The 25,482-nt window shown below is 45.5% G+C and overlaps 1 protein-coding gene across 2 annotated transcripts in view; it reads right to left on the minus strand.

Annotated features, from left to right (window-relative positions):
* Positions 1-25,482, minus strand: part of GPD2 (glycerol-3-phosphate dehydrogenase 2) — a 61,418-nt gene that overhangs the window by 35,797 nt on the left and 139 nt on the right. The window contains exons 1-4 of one of the 2 annotated variants that reach the window (XM_075092707.1): positions 25,270-25,430; positions 12,721-12,828; positions 3,649-3,820; positions 77-201 (exon numbers count right to left, since the gene is read on the minus strand). In XM_075092707.1, the coding sequence (XP_074948808.1) occupies positions 77-201; positions 3,649-3,820; positions 12,721-12,822 (399 nt within the window). In that variant the 5' untranslated portion in view covers positions 12,823-12,828; positions 25,270-25,430. Of the gene's footprint in view, positions 1-76; positions 202-3,648; positions 3,821-12,720; positions 12,829-25,269; positions 25,431-25,482 lie in introns of those variants that run through there. The other variant, XM_075092708.1, reaches the window with a different exon arrangement.

A 25,482-nucleotide genomic window follows, 5' to 3' on the forward strand; every position in this document is an offset into this window, starting at 1 on the left:
AGGAGACTTGGACGTAATTGGGATAGCGGAAGTGTCTACTAGCAATTTTTGCTTAACAACCAGCATAAACAATTACCTGCTCAAAATCCAACTTCATGATGGCCTTCTGAAGATATCTCACTCCACCATGGATCAATTTAGTACTCCGGCTGCTGGTCCCTGATGAGAAATCATCTCTTTCTAGAAGGGCTGTTTTTAGTCCTGTGTTACCAGAAAACCAAATTAACTTCTTAAATTACACAATTTGTATGTAATTCATTAAAGACACTTCTCTAGGGTAGAGACAATCACAAGAAAAATTACTCCGTACATGGATAAATTTGTATTCAAAGTGTAGTGCACTGTCTATATTGTAATGAAAAATTTTAGCCTCCTTCCTAAGGGAAAAGTCAAAACAGAACTTAAACAGAAGCACATTAAAACCTGGATATTTCACAATAGAAAGGCATTACAGTACATTATAGGGGCCATGCTCCCTCAAGCAAATTATAGTTCGTATTCATGGCAGGAACAGAATATTTTCATGAATACTTTTAACTCTTTGCAGCAGAGAGCTCTAAACCTATCACACTAACAATTTAAGCAGCATACCAGAGAGGCAGACAACTGGCACCTTCGCCTGCTTACTTACAGTCTGCTTAAGAGGTGCCCGAAACCAGCAGAGAGCCAGCCGCGGGCACGCTCACCGCTCAGGGAGAGCTCACCAGGGAACACGATGTACACATACAGAGAATTCTGCCATATACATGAAATCGTTTGATAATTGAGCCTTAATACAAAATATAGTAGCTTACCTAGGAAGCGTAGCAAAGGGAGAAAGTAACTTCACCTACAGCTCACTATGCGGACACCGCGGGGCTCATACAGCACATGACATCCTCCTTTTACACATTACACACACACACAAAGGGCAGACGCACAAAACACTCACTACAAGATATTACGAAGTACTTCAGAAAAACGTTCACTCAAAGCCACACACGCACGTACGTTCCCCGACGTGGGCAGGCATCGACAGTTTGCCTAGCGCAAGGAAGGGATAACCACACGGCTCACAGACGGTCACGCAGCTCCAGAACGCAAAGTGCTCTACAATGAGCGTGATAATGCTCATTCTAACAGACACTTGGAACGAGGGTGGCACATTCGTTGCACAAGTTGTGGTCCCAGTTACTCTGAAGGCCAGGAAAGCTCGCCGAAGTCACCATGAAACCATATACCCCAATGGTGTCTACGCTACATCCCGTGGCATCTCCTTCATGGAGGGGGCTGATGTCAGTTATGTGATGGAAGTTAGGTGAAAGGAGAAGTTGTGGGAAACAGGTGATTAACAGATGCCTTTTATAAGATACAGGCAACAGCCTGGCCACATCCTTTGGCACATACCTACAAGGCAACCACCACTGACTTCTAACACCTAGCCTAAGAAAACCCAACCAAGGTAAGCACCATAGGACAAGTAAATGGCAATCTTTCACTTATAAAACATATGTGGAAGGACACGCTGTGTTACAGAAGCTACAGCTTCTGTATAACAGACCCCCTCCATCACTGGTAGAATTCTCAAGTTAGGCAGGCAAGGCAAAAAGTGAAGTAAATTCAGTGACAATGCTACCAAAACCAACAGCAAGAGCATGATGCTGCGTAGCCAAGGAGGGGAGCATCATCGGCATCAGAAGTTATCCCTCGGGCCTTTCCCTAGCCCTCTTTGAGGGGTGCTTTGTGCTATTTGTTGGTGAACATACATTTTTAACATCTGTTGGACTCCTGAAACTTTTATGTCCTTAAAAAAAAAAATAAATCTAATTATTACTAGTAACTTCCAAAGATCAGAGTAATTTATTTTTGTCAAATGTGACTGAAGATTAATGGATACAATCAGAAATAATTTGGCAAAGATGTATCAAACACATGAAAAGCAAAATTTGTTGTTAAGTGAAGCAAACATAATAAAAGAGCAAGTTCCATGAATGAACAGCAACAATACACAATTCATTAACCAAATGCCTAGGAATATTTCACACTTCAGAAACCTACTGATATAATCAGAATATCTAGTAAAAGGATAAACATAGATTACCTATAATAATTTCTGTGTGCCTTACAAGTGCATTTTCTACCACAATACAGCAGAGGCAGAAGTGAAAAGATCCCAAGTTGTTTTTAATAATACATGAGAAAATTTAATAACCAGATTCGAGTCTGTATCTACCAGCGGTGCAGACCGTACTGCTTTACCTACTCCAAAATTATCACACCCTCTGGACAAGTATTTTCCAAATCAAACTACAAAACACTCCCGGAGTCAGGTTTTGCCTCTTATTTCCAAGATACGTCCCCAGGTTAAGGAACCTGAAGAACGTTATGGCTATCTACTAAGTTTTACACTACACTTTTTTTTTCTATTCTAGTTCCAAAACCAGAAACAAGGTCTACAAACTCAGAAACTAAGGAGGGTTGGTCCTCCCTCTCATTCACTGATTGTACTGAAAGTAACGACTGAGAGAACATACTCCAAGACAAGCTATTCTCACAAATCTCTCACATGGCTTTTTGGAGAAAGATAATTATGCTGTTCTGGGGGAATACAGCCTTTTGATAGAACAGGAGCTGATGCTACACCCTCTCCCACAGAAACAGCACCCAGGCATTCTCACCACTGTATGTGAAGATGTATTATCACTCAACTTGTAAAACAACTTACTGCCTCTGAGAGCTAGCAAATTTGATTGAACCTGCTGGCCAATTTCAAAGTTACTGTGTGAGGTGGATGACACAGAGTGGGCATTAGCACCCTGCTTTTTTCCCCCCCCAACTGACTGCATGAGCTATTGGGCAACATCTGCACATCTACTGGGCAACAACTGCCTGTCACCATGCACCTTCTCATCCTCCTGCAGAAGTCAGGTAAAGCATTAGCTTAAGCTCATTTTACCTTGAGTTTTCTGTAAGTTAAGGCTACACCTAAAGTTAACATTAGTTCTGCTGCTTCTAATAGCTTCTTAAACTAGTTACGCTGCTAATCCCCTGAGAGGGGAAATTGGAGCACAGATCTCCTGTTTGTACCTCCAGACTGAATGGTGCTGGTACCTCTCATCGAAAATCCAAGTCACAGAATCAGAATTTGGGCTTGTCCAAACCTGCAACACCCTAAGCAGCTACAGTGCATCAGCAGAAGGTGTAGATACCTCATGTCGTAAGAAACACGAGCTGGAGAGCCATTGTGTCTCATCTAAAATTCACGCTTGGCCCTTTCAAAATAGTTGCTGAAAGTGCGGTGTAAGACTTGCCTTCTCTATGCTGCAGATATTCTCCTGCACAAACAAGTGAAATGACTACAGATAAACCCACTACGGAGCAACAGGGAATGAGAAGTCCACCCAAGAGCATCCAGCAAAAAGGTTTGTTAGACAACTGCACGCAAGCACCTAAACAGTAAAGACTCTGTTGAAATAACAAAAATGCAATGCAGCTTTCTTCAAGCTCATTTTACCTTCTGAAAAGTTTTATAACCAGGCATTCAGAGTACAACTTCTCTACCTTCAAGTACTTTTGAAAAGCCAATAAAATAAATAAAATAAAGCTGATAAATTTATTATAAACCATGTAATCCAAGAATAAGAATGCAATTAAATTCCCAAGCCTTACCTCTAGTGACTGCATCTAAAGCACAGCCACATCCTGTTGCTCCACCACCTATAACAAGGACATCAAATTCACTGGTGGTTTGCAGCGCCAAAAGTTGTTGTTCTCTCGTGGGGAAATGGTTCGTTATTGGAACAGTCACAGCTTCTGCAGCTTGAACATGCACTAAGGCACCCTACAAAGATTAAAAACAACACATGAGGATCAATATTTGTTGCGTATACACACATGTACATGCGTACACATACACACACACACAACCAAATCACAGCACCTTCTATAACCATAAAGGCAAACTCAAATATTCCCACTCACTTTACCTATGTTTAATAACAATATTGTATTAAAACATTATGAAGCAACAAACAGTACTAAAACCATAAAGGGTTAGCGCACATTTACTTCATCTTGCTTACTTCAAGATAACGCTGTACTCAAGTGCTACTACCTATATTATTTCTAGGAATAGTCTTCCACTATGTCAAATGTTAAAATACTTCCCAAGTATCCCATAACGGACAGATACATGGTTAGGCTCTCAACCCTCTACCAAAAAATCCATCAAAGTAAAGGTCTTGAAGATGAATGTACGATTTATATTTTAAAATCGACTACTTGTACAGTGGCATTAATCTAAGCTCAGCTTTGATCAGGTTCGTGAGATGACGTGGTTTCTGTCAAATACAGTACGCTAAACCACCGAAGAAACACTACTGCCATATACTTTTTTAAAATCTTACAAGCAAAGCAATTTGTATCCTACAGCATGCTAAAATACAACTTGTCTTTAAAGTGACAAAACTTAATGACGTGACAGCTTCCAGACAAGTTCAGATGTTACCGGAATGGCTCTGAGAATCTCTAGAACTCAGATATTCCAACAAGGCAGTGCTGCTCTCCGCAAGAACGGCTGACATGCTTGCTCAGTCAACTCACACAGACCAGGGTTTAGATTTTAAGGTTTTAACCAGTTTCTGAAGGCTCTCTCCAGTTAACATTGAATTCTGAAAGCCTCTGCAGTCACAGGAATCCCCAAGCCCTACTACTGGTCACATACTTCATAACAATCACGTTTGGAGTGCCATTACTTTGGGTTCACATTCATCATGCTAATTTTATATACGATGGGCTGTAGCCAGATATCATAGTTATTCAGTTAAACAGGGGGAAAACCACAAAAATCTTGTTTTCTCCTTCTTTCTCTAGCTTAGCTTTTTGTTCCAGCTCTTTTCCTTCCGGATTTTCTTCCTTCACCACTGTCCCTCATTCTGCACAAAAGTAGTCAGTGAACTTCTCTCACCACTATTTTTAAGACCCAAAAGACCCACCTTTTCCACAACAGAGTGATCACTTGTACGTGAGCGTACCTGGCAGACAAAGCACCTGCGTTTACAATAGAAGGGTAGTCAAGGTACTGGCCACCGAGCCAGAACAACCCAGCTTGGCAGCAGACCCCCCTGGCCTTGAGAACACTGCTGAGCCAGCTCTTTCAGAAATAAACAGATTTTGGTGCTCTGAATTTTATTTGATTGAGAGGAGTGCTTTTAATGGTACCTGGCAGTTCTGAAAGGAGCTGTTTTAACCACTGATTTGAAATACATACGTGAAAACAAAGCCTATGCTACAGAGAGAGGAAGACCAGGACAGCAGAACTAATAGGACGATTCAGAATGGATCAAAATAAGCAAGCAGGAAATTGAGAATGAACCTTTTCAGAGTTTCCTGAAAATTATAAACACATTTGATGTACAAAGAACCTGTTTAAATCTTATAGGCTAATGTCTGAGCATAAACCAGCCTTTAGCCCCAATGGCAGACTTAACTGATGTCAAATAGCTTGTGCCCGGATCTCCTAGATGGGAAAGAGTAAGCTAGTACAAATTCAAGTGACAAAACATGAAATACTGCTTTCTTACTATCACCTAGAACAATTTGTCTAATCTCTTTCCACCCACTGCTTACAATGTGCAAGGAAGTGCTCTCATTTAAGTTTTTATTTCCAAACATTCCTTGAATAAGCTGAACTAGGCAAGTTGTTCAGTTATTTCTGTAACTGTATTGCGTATTGCACTGTTACCCGTGAATTACAGTTGCCACAGAATTAGCTCCTAAGCCCAGTCTCACGCTGCAAACATGCCGTCACAAGCACTGTTACCCTGCCTCGGTGCTTCATCGTCACTCAGCCCTCACATAGGGTTTCCCAGATGGACAGACGCTCCTAGATCACTGCTGTTACGAAAACCTCTCCGCTAACAGAAGCCTCCGGGTTTTAGGAACTGCAGCCACTTTCCCCAGCATTTGCCATGGGGGGGGAATATACACCTGCCATATTAAAATGGCTTGACTGACAAAGGGTAACGCTGCCACTTGCACCGTCTGTTCGCACAAGAAGCCCAAACTGAGATTATATGGTGCGTACATCCTCAATATTTTTGTTCCAAGTTATTTGCTCATTCTTCAGCAGTATTATGATTGAGATGCATGATTTCTCAATGTTCCTATCACTACTATACAACTGAAAACAAAATCTAATAACTAGTGGCCATGTCTAAAGGAAGTGTATATTCAAGAGATAATCAATGACCAAGTTCATCCTGTACTCATGGATTATATTGACTATCATGCAAGTAGCTCATGCAAATTAGCAACCACTTTCACTGCACGTGTTACAATTCAATCAACTAGGGAAGCTGGACTACAGAAAGAGTGCTCCACTTTATACTAAGGATATCTTCCCTGAAATAAAGTGAAAATTAAGATTTAAAACCAAAATTTGGCAAATCAACTCAAGCTATAGTATTACCGCTGATTTTTTCCCCAAGCACAGTGCTTGTGGCTTCTGCTGGGGTCACCTCCAGCCCTGCCGTCCCCAGGCCAGCGAGGTGCTTGGGCACGGGCTCACCTGCAGGCGCGTGAGCCGCCGCATTCAGCACCCAGCCAGCTCTGGCCCAGGCCTAGTCACACTGTCAGTGTTTGACAGCATCAGTTCTGATACTGTCAAATAGCACATACACATGTCACTATATATATAATCTCCATCATACATATATTATATGATATTATATATTACCTATAGTAATAAAGTATGACAATATCACAGTCTAATACGTCAACATTTGACATATACAGGAGTTCAAGGCGTTACGAGGCACACGCAGACAGCAGAGGTTAAGTCGAAGTGAGGCAGAAATGTCAGTCTTGATGAGCCTCCCAGGTGGTCTCCCTTCGCTCCCACATACTTACACGCTGGCAGAGATCACCAGATGAGGTACAAAGCTTTGGCTCTTCAGGCGAATTCAGCTTCCACGTTATTCTTCTGAACAATAAATTCTGTATATTGCCAACTACTTTCACCTCTCCCTCCCCAGCCTACTCATCCCTAGCAGTGCTAAAAACTTTTCTATCCTCCAAAGTATGGCAGAAACTTTCACATCCCTGAAGTACGGTACACTGATGCAGTTCCAGAACTCATTTTTCCAGGGAGCGGCGGACACAAGGGGGGAGGCGCTGAGAGGATCTCACACACACACAGAATCACAGGTTGGCAGGGACCTCAGGGTTCATCTAGTCCAACCTTTCTAGGAAGAGCAGAGTCTAAACAAGATGGCCCAGCACCCCGTCCAGCCGACTCTTGAAGGTGTCCAACGTGGCCGAGTCAACCCCTTCCCTGGGGAGATTATTCCAATGGTGACTGTCCTCACTGTGAAAAATTTCCCTCTGGTGTCCAATCAGAATCTCCCCAAGAGCAACTTGTGTTCGTTCCCCCTTGCCCTCTCCACGGGACTCCTTGTAAAAAGGGAGTCTCCATCTTCTTTGTAGCTACCCCTTAAGTACCGGTACACAGTGATGAGATCCAGCCATTCCCATCCTCGCTCCTTCCTCCGTGGCTGTAAAGGCGACCGCGCCGCCCCTGTGCCCCTGCAGCTTTCTGCGTTGCAGAGCAAGCATTGCCGTCTGGCTCCCTACACCATCTCTGGGTTTCCCTCAGTAAGCTATTGCATTAAGCGTGCTTTTTAGTGCTGTATCATTGCAGAGCATACAAACAGCCAGCCAATGCCAGTTTCCTAGCTTGCCTAAGTATCTCCCTGTGACTTGGAGACAACAGTGACAAGAAGGAAATTATGAAGACCAATACCACCTGTGACTTAGTCTTGCATGTGTTTTGGTTGATCAAGTTCAGCTGCATATGCTCAGCTTTAAGCTTTAAAAAAAAGTGAAAAACCCCATCTCAAAATGAGTTTTGCACTATGTTTCCAGCCATGCTTCTTCAGCAAAACAAGCGACTATTTGCAAAGTGTACAACTTAGCTTCAGGAAAATAACAGAACACAAGAAAAAAACAAAATTCAAAGTTCAGTAAGTTTTGTTCATCATTTGGTTTTGACTATATTTTGGTTTTAAACACTTTATTTACAAGGGAGGGCTTACAGCAGAACACAGACCAGAGGCCCAAGCAGACAGCCACTGGCATGGCAGGAACCCAAAGATTAGCACTGAAATACAAGCAAAGTGATTAGCGCGCTAGGAATTGATATAGATCCGATTTGTCGTGTTGTCAATTAAATGCGAGAGGGAAGAAAAGCTGCATACAGGGATTCCATCTGCAATAACGTGATTAGTCTGGCAGTGAACAAGTATGTTTACTGAAATAAGCAATTGCTGTTTATATCTACAACTTCTCAGGCAAGAGTTCCTTGAATGCCTTTGATTACACTCTTAGCGAGAAGAAATTTAGTTCGGCAGTTTGAATTCAGTCATGAAGGTATAAAGTGATCTAGTAATCCATAAGGAAGCATTCTTGTTAATTTGCTAATGTAAGTCTCCAGGTAGGTTTACGGAGTCAAATTCATCATCCTTGTTCATTTAAAAAAAAAAAAAGAAAAAAAGGGAAGTAATTAAAAACCCCCAAAGCAGGTTCTGATGCATTATCACATTATCACACTCTACTGGATTCACCTCGATGGGCAATTCCTACTGACCAACAGGGTACTGACACACCAAAGAGAGGAGGATTGCCTGGTGGCCTTAGGGAAAAGACAACCATCTCTGACAGCTCCAAAACAAAGCAGTGCTTCTTCCCTTAATGATTACAGGGACAGGGGAGGAAATAATCAGTGGTCTCCGGTTCAAACCTGGCACAAAGAACATCCAGCACTAGCCCGCTTGGCCCGATGCATTAAACCAAAGGCACAAAAAGCAAGAATGCAGCAGTTCAGTCAGCATCTACAAGGAGGAAGAGAAACTGTTACTTTCATTTCTCTACCACCATTGGTGTTAGAAGCGCTAGTGAAACAGCAAGCAAAGGCTGTATCACCTTTGCCATTCAAGTAGCTGAATATTTGAGGCCAAATTAATATGTCTCAGAGGGGTCCAACGTCATCTCAGATGCAATTCCTCTTTTCAGGAGCTTGCGACTGGTAGTCAGTAGTGTACATGGATTTGAGAGTTTTTGTATTGTTTAACATGAAATTCATTTACAGTGGTAGCACTGAAAAAAACATGAGAGTCTACGCACACTTTTGCTTTATCCAAAAACAGTTCAGGAGGGACTAGTTTCTTCAGACCTCTGCACTACCTGCTGTGAAGAGCTCCCCAACTGTCTCCTTTTCTCCACAAAAGGGTTTTTCTTTTTAATCTAACCAAAAGCCTCCTTGTCAGACTTATGCGTTTGCCCTCCACAGCACAAGTTGGTAAGCCTGCACACAGAGCTTGACCAGCTTCCTTAAGGAAGCTGGGTAATGGTTATTAAATATGAAAGAACCACTCCTGTGTGTTTACCGAAAGAGGTCTGGCTTGAATTAGTGTCATTCCCACTTATTCCCTTACACACAGCATTAAGCTAACCCAGCTTATTAATTCAGCAAATAGCCCAGCGATCAGGTTACTAAACAAGACACAGAAGTGCAATATTCATCTATCAGCTTATGAGTTAAATACAACAACAGTTCTGTCATGTCACCACGTGTTCCCATCCTCTCTTTGCTCAGCATGAGCTGAGTGTTGTCAAAAAAAAAAAACACAAAATAAGGGCAATTTACTAAACTGCTTGTACGTCCGCATATGCCACACACAGATACACATTCCCAGATCATGTTGCCTCAATTGCTGTTGCAGAAATGTGCTCCAAAACGTCAGCACACATGTGCGTGCACAGAAAAATAAGTTGGGATAAAAATCTTGAAAACCAGGACAGATCTGAATCAGAGTGTTTGATTTCCACGGCGTACACACTTCACAGCCGTTTACACACAGACAAGATTAACCGTGCTAACTCTGCCATCCTCCTCACAGTCAGACTTTTGACTCTCAGCCCGAGCAAAGACAACTTAAATTTCAGCATCGGAGATTGCCAGTACTCATCCCTTTTAGTAGGCAAACCACTCAGTACTATGCTCGACTAACAAATCGTAGAATCACTTGGGTGGGAAAGGACCTTTAGGATCATCGAGTCCAAATGACCTCCCACCCACGCTCAAGGGCCAGAAGTTCAGCACCCTTCAGCTTCTCCCTCGGAATTACCTGGGACAGCCAAGTTGCACAGAAACGTCAAACGCCAGTTGAGTGAGCACGGAAGACAAAGACAGATCAGCTAGGCTGTGTGCTCAGGATTATTAGCCAGCCGAGGCCTTCATCCCCTAACTGGGTGCCCCTAACTCCAGGATGCCGGCCACCGCACAGACATCCAGTCACTGAAGGAGGCAACACGAACATGGGTAAAAAAACTGAGCCTTTTATTTCTGTCTCATTATGTGATGGACTCTGTTCTTGAAATAACAACAGATTTCCTACAATATGTAGCCAGTTAGTGCACATCTTGGGGCAATATCCTTCCCTGGCGAAGGAAGACAAGATCTTTGCCCTAGCATGTATTTGATTGGCAGGCATTATTAAAAAGACGACACTTGGGCTGGGGGACATGCCCACAGCTTAGATATGTCAACACAACAAATGGACTGTCCTCCTTTGTGTCAATCCCTCCAGTTATCTTCCACCTGCTGCCCTATATTAGGTGTTTAAGGCAGCAGCTTTAAGGGCCATCACGTGGGAAACGTGCAAGTTAGTACAACATGAAAACAACATGCTGTTCACTTGACAGATCCATTTGCTTACACATATGCTGGAAATTTTCAGATCCTTTGTAGACTGATCGTACACAATAGCTTTAGAAATTGGGGGACAAGTGGTTATTTCGTTTTGCACACACCACGATCACCTGTAAAAATCTGGGGTTTAATCTGCCTCTGGAAAGTCATAATGGCCATCCATTCCCAGAACGGGAATTCCCTGAATTCTGCAATAGCGCATAAGCAAGTGAGCTATCCAGATCACTTTCCACTTCCAACTCCTTCTCTTATCTAACAGTCCTAAAATTTGAAGCTGCCATTTCTGACAGTAATGAAGCCAGATTGCAAAATCCTGTGATAAAGACTCCAGAGAGAGTTAGAAACAGTGTTATCAGCTAGGCGCAAGACAAGCAGCCCAATGGGAAGCACACTTTAAATGCTAGGTTTTATTTTCTGCAACATTTTTTTCTGAAGCCATAAGGATCCTGGCTTATCCACTTTCCAGCTAGGTTCCCCAGAAATGACTCATCTCATTTGCTTTACCAATACCTCAGCCGCTGGTACTCCTCCTCCCTATAGAAACAGCCAGAAGATTCATATTATCATTTATCCAGACATAATACACACCTTCACGAAGCTGAGTGAACACCATCTCCCATCACCCACTGTTTTACCTTCAGCTAGACCACTACGATCCACTTCTGTTCCTATTTTCAGTTTGCCCAATCTGAATGGCAACTTCTCCTACCTGTGTGGTAACTACAGCAGTTCAGAGTAACAGCTGGCCTGGAGAAAGAGCCAACTGATGAAACTTCCAAGGTGAAATGTGAAATGTGAAATGAGCACCTGCTCACCTGGCTGCTCAGACTGATACCATCTCAAAGGAGGGACGAGGTAGCTCCTTGGGCTTAGGCTTTTTCCAAACCCAGACTGAACCAAATCAGGCCAGAGCTCTGCCTGCACCTACCTCAAGTGGTTTATGGAACACTGATGGTAAATACTCTTGCCCAAATGTGAGGAGCCAGCCTCACAGCCCACACCTAACACAAGAGGAGAAGACATGTTCCCTTATACACATCTGCTAAGCACAGACACGGTTATTTCATAATTCTAAAGCACAGCACAACTGCATTAAAGTAACGGGCATTTATTTGCTTTCAGACGATGAGTTGCTGATCCACACCAGTCCTGCCTGAATCCAGACCATAATGCACGTTCCTTTTACTGATTTCTCCGTGGCTTCTGCATCGAGAGGCAAGTCAAAGAGCACGGTGACTCCGACTGTACTGCGAGGAGCAGCTACGCCAATGAATTCTAACGGCAAGAACCAATCCACGAACTGACAGGGAGATCTACTGCATCCCTCCCTGCTACCACTACTTTAACAGCAAGTCTCCAATGTCACCCTTCACTGCTTGGGGAGTTTATTCCGTCCGTGTGCGTCAGTCACCTGGAAGACAGCACCGAGCTGTGCCCCGAGCTCACCAGCACCTAGGCTGTGCCCACCCAGATGGAGGGCAATGCCCACCAGAAACAACGGGGGCCTCGCCATTGACCTCTTGGGCACAGATCCTATCCTAAAACAGTGTTCAGCTTTTTGAACTGAACAAGAGCTGCCACCATGACTGTTCTGAAGCTGAGATTTTCACAGGTAGTGCTAGTGGTTTAACTTCAGTCTTCTAGGTTTGAAAATACTGTCCAAACTCTACCTAGTGCTTATACTTTGGTCAGTACCTTCCACTCCTCCTGCAACTAAGTCAGATCCCTAGCAGTACACAAAGGTCACTTTTTTTAAACATGAAAGATGATTTACAAGAATCTCACTTCCCCACCGGTTAAAGACCTACAATAGTGAAACATCATTTAATGCCATCCTCCAGATTAGCACCTACCAAATCAAGCTGAGAGGCTCTTGGCATTCCTTTCCAAACAAAACTATTTGTATAAGCCTAACATACGCTCAAACAGATTTTAAGTTTCATATTTTATCAGAAATCATAATTAATACTTACGTGTTTGTTTCTATACTGAGAAAATTGAGAGAGGCCAAAAACTGTTGCTATGGCACCTCCTCCAATGAGAGCAGTTCCTTTCACTGCCTTCTGAAATGCCATTTTTTACTGTAAGAAAAGAAGATAAAAATTAATAGGCAGTTTTACCATGTTAGAATCTAGGCTACACAGAATAGACCATTTGCAGAAACTAATGACAATGTTGTGACAAGTTCAAACTTAGCGAATTAATATATTGCTACCCTATTTTCATTGCAGTATTAATAATTTCTAAACAAAGTCTAGACAGAGGCAAGCCAGTATGCTCTGGTATTTGCCATGAAAGCTGAATGATAAAAGAGTATTTAGATATACAAGTAGATGTACGCACACCCCCATTTAAACTCTAAGTGCTCATGTATGTGACGAGTGCTTACAATACTGTGGCAGAAGTGGAACAAGAACAGCCTGTCATCAGCCAGATGGCCACCAGATCCTTATCACAACAGAACAGCTGATCTGCTTGACAAGATCACCTTTAGCTACCCTCCCATCCCATCAAGCTATTTCTACAGCCACATTTGCCTAACGGCACTCCATCCCGCCTTCCAGCCGGGCACTGTGATCGCGGTATTCACCATATACCAGCCAAGCTTGTCCTACCCAGGAGTGGTGGAGAAGTGATGCACCGCTAGTCAAGCAGCGGGTCCTTCAGTGAGAAGCAGCAGCAGAGACAGTGGGCAAGATTAAGTGGCTTGACATAAGCGCAGAACTTTGTCATCTGCTACAGAGGGTTTAAAACTAGCCCTATGTGGGTCAGGCAAATTCTTAAAAGACCCAGTGTTCAGATACTGAATAGAAAATTTGCATGGAACTGACCTGAATCTTAAGCAGGCACAACCTAATCCATCTTCCCAGGACCGCAGCGGCTCGCATCACATTAGAAACAACATATATCAAGTTTGAAGGACTCCCGTCAGTGCTCCAAGCCCTCCGGCTATGAAGATATCTTTGTCCAAGCTCCAGATTCACCCAGCAGTCTCCATACAGGAGATTTAGTGCCGTTAAGGCTTACAGCAGAAGCAGGCAACGCATACAGCCCCGTGCCAACACTGGAACACCAGTGGACTTAAAACGCGGTGGGAGCGGCCCCGGAGCAGGAGCAGGGAGCCACGGTGGCCCCCCCATCCCGGGGCTGGGCAGGGGGAGGCCCCGCAGCCTCACCCAAAGCCTGGCCGAGGGCTCAGCCCTTGCCTTGGTCCCCCGGGGGGGCCCCATGGGCCACCCCGCTGCCCTGGTCCCGCACTGCACCTCACTGCACGCAGCGCCTGCTGACCTGGAGGCTTCACAGCCCTCCCCTCCACAGCTGCTGCCCAGGCTATAAACTGTTACTGGTGGCAGCACACAGCGTTCTTGAAGACTTGTAGGAACCTTCTTACAGCTGAAGAGTTATTTCTTTGGCCTTGTAAATACAATTAAATATGAAACATTGCACGTTACTATACGTCTGTACCCATTTCATCTTTTCTCCTCTTAGTTCTTCCCACTAACATAATTGGGTTTGTTTTCTTAAAAAATACACCAAACATGTTTAAGACAGAAGCCAAATAAGAGAACTTCATTTTTAAGCTGGTATAGGTCTTAACTTCATTCCCTGTGCACTTTACTTGCAGCACACTCAGTGGGGGGAGCTCCACACATACGTGTTGTATGCAAACCTTTGATGTGCAGATGCTGTATGTATGCACTATATGCAAGTTATTATTGTGCAGAAGACCATGACTTGCAGCTTCGCCCCAAATTAAAAATAAAAAAACCTAACCATCAGCTAAACCCTACCACCTTCCACCTGTTAACACAGCCTTTTGTAATACCACTTCTGCATACCTGAAAATCCCTACGGATACTCATGAAGTCATAACGTAATACAAGATTCCGTACTGCACAAGGATTACAACGTGCAGCTGGAAAACTCGCACTGCCATCCCCACACTCATAGCCTCCTGCAAAAGAAAAGTACCAAGACAATCAACATCAGTTCACAAACCGTCTATAGCTACACGAAGCATATGGTGGTGGTGAATACATACACATCATCCAAGCACTCTGTGTACTACATGTTTCTAGCATAAGGTTTCTTCAAGTCGCTAGAATAACAACTCCTCATTCAGATTGCAAACTGGTGGCAGTCGTGAAGTAGTTTCACACACCTTACACATCAGCAAAGGAGTCACTTCAAATAAGAGTACGAAACCCTTGCAAGTGCCTGTTCTGGGAACACAATGTACTCTAGAATCCAAGGGAGTTTAAAAAGAAAAAATTAGCATCTTCCGACAAGCCGGCTTACGTGCCTGCAGAGATACTGGCTTTCAAGAAAACAAGTGGAAGCAAACCCTTTCAGTGTTTTACCAAGCTCAGTAAGACAGGGTGACGGCTGAAGCACAAACCCCTACTTATCCCAGTTCAGGTAAGCTCTTCAGACATTCATTAGCAATGAACAAGCTGAGAGCCACAGCTCAGCAGCTGGTGTCCGACGGCAAGTGCAGGCCATCGGGCTCCTAGCCAAGGGCTGAGCGCCCTCCGCCCAAGGTCAGGCCGAGCCTGCGGAGGGGCAGGCTGCAGGACCAGGGTGACTGAAAGCACGGCTGCCACTAGTCCGTGCTTCTCATGCCCTGGCCTCCTGAAGCCCTCTCTGAGACTTAGTTTGGAAGACCAGGTACGCACCCACCAGAGTTAAACCATTACATTTTCACCGAGTGGGACTGAACAAGCAGCACGAGGTATACTCACCACTTACTAAAAGCCTCTGCGATCATTGCCTACGCCAGTTTACTTTACACAATGCAGCTTCCCAGACAGCTTTAAGTAATTTATTTTTGTTTTTAAAACAAGGAAATTATGATCTGTAGCCTATGTTCTGCCAGGCTTTTTTAACAAGCATTACACCAATACCTCTGGAAAAAAAAATATCAAGTTTTAAAACTGAAGTAGTAAGGTAACTATGACTTTTATTCAGTTGACCTTTACCTCTTTAGTTATGGGTTAAAAAACACCCTTACTGCATCAAGCAAAATCAAAAGTTTCCTTGTGAATCACACTAGAGATAGCCTTGCATATATGAAGGAAAAGCACAAATTCCCCAAAGTCATGTAGTAGATTTCCAAGCTGCACTAACAACAGTGCTGCACAAACTTAGGAAAGTAAACAGGAAGAATAAACTCAACCCTCACCACAATTATGAGTTGCACAGATAGCGCTACGCTATTTTTCAGTAGTTAGAAATATGTATTCTTCCAATAACTTTTTTGTTAAAAAACCCTTGAACGGAATATGCTCACGTACCGAATAAAAGCTGTACCGGGCCAGTGCTGGGAAATAAGATAATGACTAGTATTACACGTGCTCTTCGTGTTCAGGGAGGTACATCTCCTCCGCTTCCACCTCCCAACAGGCCTCTGCAAATCGCAGGCACAGACCCGAGGTCTCTGCTTGCAGCCGCTCCAGCTACAGCTGCTCCCTGTGCCATTCCTCGGCGCTTCCCGGCGGGTACCAGCAGCCTGCCATGCCAGCACACCGCTCGTAACCCCCGCCCTACGGCTGTACGCACACACGACGCCAGGCAATGTGTTGTTGCGGGTGCCACCGTTCTCATTCCTTAACCAGCGCAAACGCTAGCTCTTCCAGGTAAGAGAGTTTGTTTAAACAAACAGTGAAACTACAAAAGCCCCTGTGCCCCCACAATGCTTACTGTGATCCAGAAAGCTCCGAAGCATCTGTCACCAGCTCTAACACAATACCACAGAGGCAAGCAAACCGTTTTTATTTAACAGCTTCCTATATAAAATCCCTGTTAGGGACCCAACAGACTCAACTGCCAATTGCATGCAACAAATATTCCTTCATATGCATTAATAAAGGACAATCAGTCTTCAGAAGTTAAAAGATTATAAAAATCAAATGAAATTTCAACTCAAAATTGGCTACTTGAAAATTCTGGATGAGATATGAAATCTTTAGAATGGTGTCCATTTAACAGAGTCTTTCATCATACTAACCTTTTCCACCTTCAAATTTCTACCGGGGCAACTTTTTGCCCTACAGAGCCCAGCGCAAGTGACGCACCGCGTGCGGGAGAAGCCGAGCTCCACCAGAGCATGCACTGACCACCCGGGGGGATAGAGAGGTCGGAGGGTACCGACGCACCAGGCTGGGAACCGCAGCAGCACACAAGCTGCTTCAAAAGCAGCAGAGGCAACAGCCTCGGAGGAGGACCCGACTGGACAGCCCAGTGGAACTCACCTCTGTTGCCCCAGTTTGACATCCAGACTACAAATGTGGGTGCCCACTTACTATAACTTGATCTGCCACAGAGCAGAGTTTTGCCACTTTCATTATGCAAGATCGCATATAACATGGAGAACCAGTGGGCTCAGTGCCCTCTATACAGGAGGGGCTTCTAGCCTCAGCCATCACTGTCAGTAAGGGGCCACCCTCCGCTTGCCCGACAGCCGGGTACATGTGTCATTAGCTGTACTCAGAGCTGATAGCCAGATTACATGCAATTCTCCAGAGAAAGGAACGCTCCCAGGAGAGCAGCTGCTCAAATTGCCACCTAAATCTTGCTCACCCTCAGTAAGAGAAGCTTATTCAGGGACAAAAAGGAAAATACGGCTTAACATAAGGCACTCCAATGCAAAGCTAGACAGGCTTTCAAACCTGCAGACGGTGCTTTTACACCTAGAACATCTCAATTGCATCCTAGGAACCCCTGAGCCTGTATTTACGAGCTATGAGCAGATGTATTTGGATTAGGCTGAATTGAGCTCGGGGCATTAGCAGGTACTGCAGGCAGGCAGAGCCCCAGACAAACAGCCGGCAGAGACACGATATATACGTGCCAGGCTGCTGTGTGCCCTGCCAGCTCTGCCCCAGACCCTTCAGTGGGGCCCTGCTAGAGCATATTGCAACTTCTCCCTGCCCAAATGCTCCGGCTTCTTTCCGAAAGGAACTGCATTGCATGTGGGAAATGGCACGGAACCAGGCCTCCTCCAGGCAGGAGGACGGCTTAAACACCACCCCAGTGTACACACAACCAAAGGGAAATTAGAGGCTCCCTAAGCATACGCTTGTGGGTTTTTTCCTCAAGTTCTGTCCCAGGATGGCTGCACCAAGCAGGATAAACCACAGCACAGAAGATGACAGGGTAAAAAATGCAATCCACATAGTTATGGCAAAGGGTGTACACAGGGTGCTATGCACACAGAGAAGAGCCTACACTTAAAACACCCTAATCTTTTGCAAGTGGGTTATAAAACCTGTCTCTGTTCCAAGCTGAGATCAATAGCTTGTGATGGAAACTGAATTTTATTTTAATGAAAATTGTAATAGCAAACAGCATGAGAAATGATGCAGTCAGAAATAAGTCATCTTTCCGTAACACAAATATTTTGAGTCACTTTTAAAAATGGCTCAAACAGCGTATAGTGCTGTAATGCTCTAAGTGCCATCTGACACTGTAAATCTGCATGTTAAGCCTTAATCCTTACTTTCAACACAGGGCATAAATGGCACCCTTTGGACCCATGCCCTTGATTCGAGGGTGGGCTGAGGTCCCCGACAGGCTCTGGGACAAGCTCGGGCAGGAGCAAGGAGCCCTTGACGGGCACGGGAGAAGCCCACGGCGTGCAGTGACAAATGGGTATGGTGTACAGCGTGATCTGTCCAGAGAGTTGAACAACCCAGGGAACATTTCTCACCAAACCAGCTGAGTATTGGTATAGATTCACAGGGACACCAGCTCAAACTTCGAGCTTGAGGACTTCTGGTAAGAAATAGGCTTTAAACTTGAAAGGAACCACAAAGGGGAAGAAAGCGCTAGTTACACGAAATGGAGGCTACAAAAGATTTATCAGGACAAATTCATGCTTTCGCTTTCTAGAAGTTAAAAAGTTAAACTGTCGTCACAGGAGGAACCGCTCCCTCCCGCAGTGCATTTCTCAGCCAGCCATTCAGAGTCACACTTACTCTGACATAAGGAAGTTTCCATAGGAAGCTCCCCCTCCAGAGCCCAGGCTGGTGACCGGCAACCCTGCCCCAGTGAGGTCCCTGGCTAAGCATCACAAGCCAGCAGACCCTGGACCTCCTGCACCAAGGGCAAGGGCTCTGCTTTGACAATTAATACACTTCTTAAAGGCAGGGTTCTTCTGTTTCACTTTCAGCCCCACATACAAAAAAAATGAAAAAGCATACAAAGCGCAACTTACATCCTGTTTTTTAAGGAAGGGATTTCAACACCCGTCTTCAGCAGATCCTTCTGAACAGCGTGCCCCATGCGACAAACACCTGCCACCCCACAGTTCTCATTAGCCTGACATAAACCCTAGGAGTGACTTGCCTTCCTTATTTCCCGTAATGCCCAGCCCAGGTAGCTGCAAGACTGTTGGCTGGGTCTTATTTTGAGTTGTGTAACTCTGGACAGCCCAGAGCACGCACAGGCACCTACCAGGGCTCCCGCTCCCACCAAAGGAGGCCAGGTGGCTGAAAAGAAAGTGCTGCAATCACCAGCGCTGCTGCACTCAGGTGCTTTCAACTATTAAGGTACTTGGCTGGACCTAAGCAGTGCACGGCCAAAGCCAGAGGAAAGAATGAGAGGAATGAGGGGACAGGGAGGGAAGGGGAATGGTGGAAAATTCAGAAGCAGAATTGCAAGTTGGAGATCAAAGATAGATGACTACTTTTGCAAAAGTGAAGAGACAGATGGATACAAACTGTAGAGCTTAGCAATAGGAGTGTGTGACGCCCTGTATGCTGCCATCAGACGTGGTGTATGAGACGCAAAACCTGTTAAATTAAGAGAAGAAATCCAATCTGTTATGTTGTATATCTGTGTGCTTTATGAGGCCATTACCATGGAATCTGGGTGCTTCACATTCCATTTTAAACGAACACATCTAATAAAGTGAGTCACTCAATGGGAGACTTAAAAATAGAAAACTTATAACCACCACCACTACAGTTTGCATAACTTGCCATTGGCACAGTAGCATTGTCTAATTCAATCTTTCTCATTCCTTCCAAAAGCTTCTCAGGTAAGCTTTGGATGACGAGAGCCCCAGACCGATGTCCCTGCGGGCTCAGTGGAGTCTTGCACCGCCTCTGCTTCTCCAAACAGCTGAAGTAGCTACCCTCAGCTCCCTGCCATTCAGCTTGTGATCCTTCTTGCAGGACTACTTAAAAGGTGGCCACTGCGACAGCGCACAGAACAGCGGCACAACAGGCCACAGTTCGGGTTCTTACCCTGGGTAACTTCAGCATGTGAAGCTGTGCTATTCTGAGGGTGTGCTACTGGCAGTTTATGGGTGTGTCAATGCAGGAAGTGGCCAAATAACAATAAAAAGGTGATGTGAGCAGAAAATAACCCTGTTAGCACACACCCCCCTTACCAAGATCGTCTACCAGTTCTCCTACAGCTTTTCTTTTTTGCTTTTAAAGAGACCAAAGTGGTTAATACCAAGTTACATAGGATGTCAGACCATACTAACCAAAGCAAGCATCTTGGAAGCAAGTGATTAAAGCTTCAACCAACCAAAACTGGAGGTGCTTCCCCTGCAGCACTCCTAACAGTCATCAGGCATCTCTCTCTCCTCAGCTGATATGGGTCTGATCTGCTGGGCTGCCCTGCAGCGCTGGTTACCTAACTGGCAACGACAGCAAACAAGAGAACAAAGCAGCACGCTTTGAAGGGCAACCAAAGCTTGTTATCTACCTCACCAGCAGAAGTCTGGGCCACTGACTCATGCGCTTGTGACTTCTACATGTAATTACTGTAAGCCTTATCTATAATGAAGCCATACACCAAGGAAGAGTTCCTGTGGGTACAAAACCTGGCTGAAACATCATGGTAGAGTCCATCCTCCCGATCCTCTCCCAAAGACTCCAAGTGGTTACTTTGGGTTCTTAAACACAAGCTATGGCACTTTAATTAAAGTAATTATCCAAGAGCTACCTCGCCAAGCAAGCACAGAAACATAACCTAGACAGCTCATGGGCTTGCAAGTCCCTTTAAGCCACAGACCACACCACAAATTTTTAAGTTCCTGTACACGGAACTTGAAACCCAAAAACCCCGCAGGCCACCCTGCGCTAATAAGTGGAAGCAAAGCAGCCGTTTACCATATGGGGAAAATCCTTCCCACGCTCCAGTACAGGCAACTAGCTCGGCTAGCATGGCCAAAAGTAGTTGCAGCGCTTGTCATGCACAAAAATAAAGGAAAAACAAAGCAAAAATAGGCGTACTATCCTCGTGCCTTCTCTTGGTCCCCACTACTTCAAGCTACTTAATTTGCTTTCTGTACTCAGGTGACCAGCATCTTCCCAGCCCGCATCAGATGATGTCCCAACTGCTTTAAGCTGTATGCTACAAGGAACAAACTTTTTTGGCTTCAGTTTCCACTATTTATATTTTTAACCTAAGCACTTTTTCCTTCTGTTTCATTACCTTCCTACAATAAAAAAAAAGCCTTACAGATAATGAGGGAAAAGTCTGATTTGTAAATCTCTCTTGGGATTTCAGAGAAAGCAGCATGTTTCCAAGAGCGAGGCAATGCTCACAGACAATGACAGCTGTAATCCCAAGCACGGTACCTGTGAACTAACAGAAATACAAAGAAACACCGAGGTCGCGAGTATTTTGAGCCTTCCCACCATACAAACATCAAAATATATTTATGAAGTTTTACCATAGAAGTATTTAAATTCCCTCCTGTCCTATTGAAAGATTACTTTAAAATCTGCCATCCAAGGAGTGGGGAAACCTAGTCTCCAGCCTGATGACTGACTGAATGTACACAGGATGATTTCCAACATTGTCTTTAGCTGAGATAGTTCAGTCATTCTTGCTTTCTGTATTAGTGGCAGTTAATATCACCCATAAAACCCACCACACACACAACACAAACTTGCAAATACTATAAACCAATTCCTGTGAAAAGAATGTTCCTATTAGGTACAGCTGTTGGGCCCTTTCTTCCTAATATTCTTCATTCCCCTCATACTTAATGCAGATATTTGATTAGACAGTCTACCAGTTCCGTTTGATCCTAATACTGAACTATACCTGTTGTTTTCTTCCCCCCTCCCCCTCCCCCAAACACTAAAGGAGAGAGGATTAAAAAACAAGGTGTTTTGACTGGACATAGACTTGCGTATACAAACAGGGAGCTGCTCACAAAATAATTACAAATCAGGTGATTACTTAGGTGTGTCAAGGAAGTAGCCTAGTTTTATACCCTGGAATAAGGATTCAGACCTGATAGTACATGCAAATCTAATCCCAGAGGAGGGGCGTGTATTCAGTATCATTTTGGAATCAGAATCAACACTTGGTTTGAAAACACTTTGCTGAGCAAAAAAGGCACAGTCGAAGACTTTGTACCCAGCCACCAGAGGAATGACAGCCTGGGCACCATCAGCATTATCAGGATATAACCCAGGGCGAGTTCATCTGGCATTTGGAAACCCGTTTTGAGGGAGAGATACACATCCACTTGGGAACCTGGCACCTGGCTCAGAGACAGCTATTTTGGGATACAAAGCGTTTCTAGAAGCAATACCGTGATACTGGAGAAAAGTTTTGATTACAAGTTGCTTGTTCATTATGCAATAAAAATCATTCTCTAAACTAATGCTTTTTGGAAGCAATGGGCTACATCTGCATTAGCAAGAGCTGTGGCGCAGCTGCAGTGGATCCCTGAAGCAAAGGGGCTGTTGCCGAGAGCGCAGCCTCCATGCTGTCTGTGCTCCGCATCATTTGCTCCCAAACAGCTCCAGTCTGGACCCACAAGCACCCATGAAGCAGCTGAAGCGCACAAGGCCTTCCTGCGTTAAAGGGTGACCTTCCCGGTCTGCTTCAGAATTTTTTTTCCAGCCTCCAATACTTATTTCATGTTCATTCCCCTTTTTACCCAGCACTCAGCTTTTCAGTGCTCTCCGGAGAGCGCCCAACACAGAAGGGGACAGGCACGTGCCCAACTAGCTGTGCCCTTCTGGAGGCAGAGCACCCTGGGCCCCAGCTCTCATCAGCTGCAGGGGCACACCCACAGTGATAAAGCTAATCCTTGGAAAAATGCAGGCTCAAACTACAACCGGAAGGCTGAACAATATACAGGAGATGAACTAATTTATACAGCTGGACTATCAGACCGCCGGTTTGAGTGCAGCATAGGCCCATATAGAAGGCTAGAAAAGGTGAAGTAATTCTTTAAGCCCCGACTGCCAGCACATCAACAAGCACTATGATAAAAGCAAGCTGCTGCAAATACTTGTTTTGAAACCATCGACACATTTACGTGGGAAAGCAGAACGTAACAATTGCAAAATGACTGTGGAAAAAGCACATTTCCTTTAAATATTTGCTAAAGCTTGCAGAGACTTGTGTGAAGACAAAGTCGGGAGCAGAAAGGAACCTGGGTGAGCTTTCCTTTGGAAAACTGGTTTGCATTAATGGCCTTTGAACACACCACATCCATCCAGCTTTCCAAACTTCTGTTAGTGGCAGATTACCAGGGAGAAATGGGTCTCCAGAGAAAATACTACGTTACATAATAAGGGCCTAGCTCCCAAAGTTATTATTACTGTGCTCCTGTGCGTGCATACATGTGCACACACATGATTAAGGAAAACAAAGCATATACCCGTATAAACACAGCCAAAACAACACTACAAGTGAGATGGAAGGTGTGCGTATACTTTTTCATGCACATGCGTGCCTACTCAAGGCTTTCATCCAAAGTTAGACTAAATAAAACAGGTAAATGGCTAACATTAAAATTAATAATATTCTGCTTATTGCTATTAGAGAAGGGCCACTAATGGATTTTGCCTTAGCTATCAACCCTTAAAGATCTTGAAATACCAGATCGAGCCTTTGCGAGCTAATTGTCAGTCGCTGCTCATCACTAAACGTTTCTGAGGAACCGTACCTACAAACAGGTGAGAAAAAGATCTGATTAACTTCAATTAAAAATACGCCACGCTTCTAACAGCTGCGTCTCCACGCTTGTTTTTTATCCATGGTCAGAAGAGTATCTTACAAAGGGACTTCAGAGTCTTCAGGCCAATGTCAGTGTAATTACACCTGAGCAAGCCTCTCATGCCAGGGAAATTTCTGGGTGGAAACCCCATTGCAGAGCAGCACTGGCGGTTCAAAGAGAGCTCAGTACAGCAGCAGACTGCAAACACCGAGAATGAGAATCAGGCACACAGAGAAGTCTAGCCTTGACCCAAGAACCACTAGAAGCCAAATGCAGGAGTCTAGTGGTAACAGATTCACATGCCCACAGCACTCCGAGTCTTCACGAGACAGTAGCACTTGCCTCCGCTGCTGCCCTGCACATGGCTGGAAACGCCACCACTCCTGCCCTCGCCCCGGGAGAGATCTGAGCACAGCTGCAGCAGGCACCACGCTCTGACGAACCTGAGCGCCGCTCACAGCAGCGAGGAGACCTCAGCAAGCGTGCGAGGAGCCGGGCAGGGAAGAAAAGCACAACCACTTCAGAATGGAGAAGGGAAGCCCCCGCTTCCCAGCTGCGGGTGGGAAGGAGCTCGCTTTCAATGCGCCTTTACTACCAGTTTACTCTAAATAGTAGAGTAAGCTTGGCGGGTAGTAAGCCTGGCTAGTTTAAACTCAAGGTTCCCACATGCACTCATGCATTCATGTCCTTTCCTGTAGTAATACGCTTACAAACATTTACTGAAGCAATTGGTTAGAAGATAGAAGAACTCAAAAAAAGTTTAGGACTTACTTGTTACACCAATACACTCTCACCCAGAAATGGTCCCATGAAAGCATTCAACACAAGACGGAAGGAGCTGTTTTCATTTTCCACTATTCTTTGCCCAGCACTCACATTTTTGTTAATAGTAGGAGACGCGGTATTCTACCACCTCTATCAGAGAAAAAGTATAGTGAAAGAGTTCCACAAACCCCCCCCATTTGCTACAGATCCCTACAGGTGTGCGGCCAGCCCCCCGCAGGGCTGCGTTGCAGTGTACGAGGGTGTTCGGGGGAGCTCAGCACCCGAGCAGGGTGACACCGCTCGGGCCAAGGGACGGCTGCCAAGAGCTTCACCCGGCTTCCATGAAGCGGCCACACGCTCAGCTTTGGGGGGGGTCACTGTTCCCACCCGAAAGGTTAAATGAAAGAGAGGGGAGGGGGGCTGGGAGCTCTCAGGCGCATAAGCTCCTACTCTACTTGGCAAAAGTAAGATCTGGAGAAGAGGGAAGGCTAGCCATGCGTTTGCTAAGGGTTTATAATAAAGGGAACCCCGGAGCTGAACCCGAGGTTACCGGCGGCGCACCGAAACCCTCCCGCCGGCCGGGGCGGAGCGGAGCGGAGCAGAGGGGGCTGCCCGCTGCCCGGGGGCGGAGGGGCGCGGAGCCGCCCGCTGTCCCGCAGCGAGCGCCCCGCACCGCTCCCGCACAGCCGCCCCCGCCGCAGCCGGGCCCGGAGCCCCGCCAGCCGCCGCTCCCCTCCGCCACTCACCCCCCTCCCCGGGACCGACAGCCACTTACTGCGGCGGCCCGGGCGAGCCCGCGTCCCTCTCGGCGCCGCTGCCCGGCAGCAGGAGGAGGAGGAGGAGGAGGAGGAGGAAGGTGGGGGGTGGGGGGGGGGTGGCCGCTTTCCCGCGCGCCTCCTCCGGCCGCCGCACGCCTCGCTTCGCCTCCGGCCGCCCGCCAGCCGCCCCCCGCTCCGCCCCAACCACCACCACCGCCGCCGCCGCCTCC

Source organism: Phalacrocorax aristotelis, chromosome 5 (genome assembly GCF_949628215.1).
Source record: "Phalacrocorax aristotelis chromosome 5, bGulAri2.1, whole genome shotgun sequence".
NCBI lineage: Eukaryota > Metazoa > Chordata > Aves > Suliformes > Phalacrocoracidae > Phalacrocorax > Phalacrocorax aristotelis.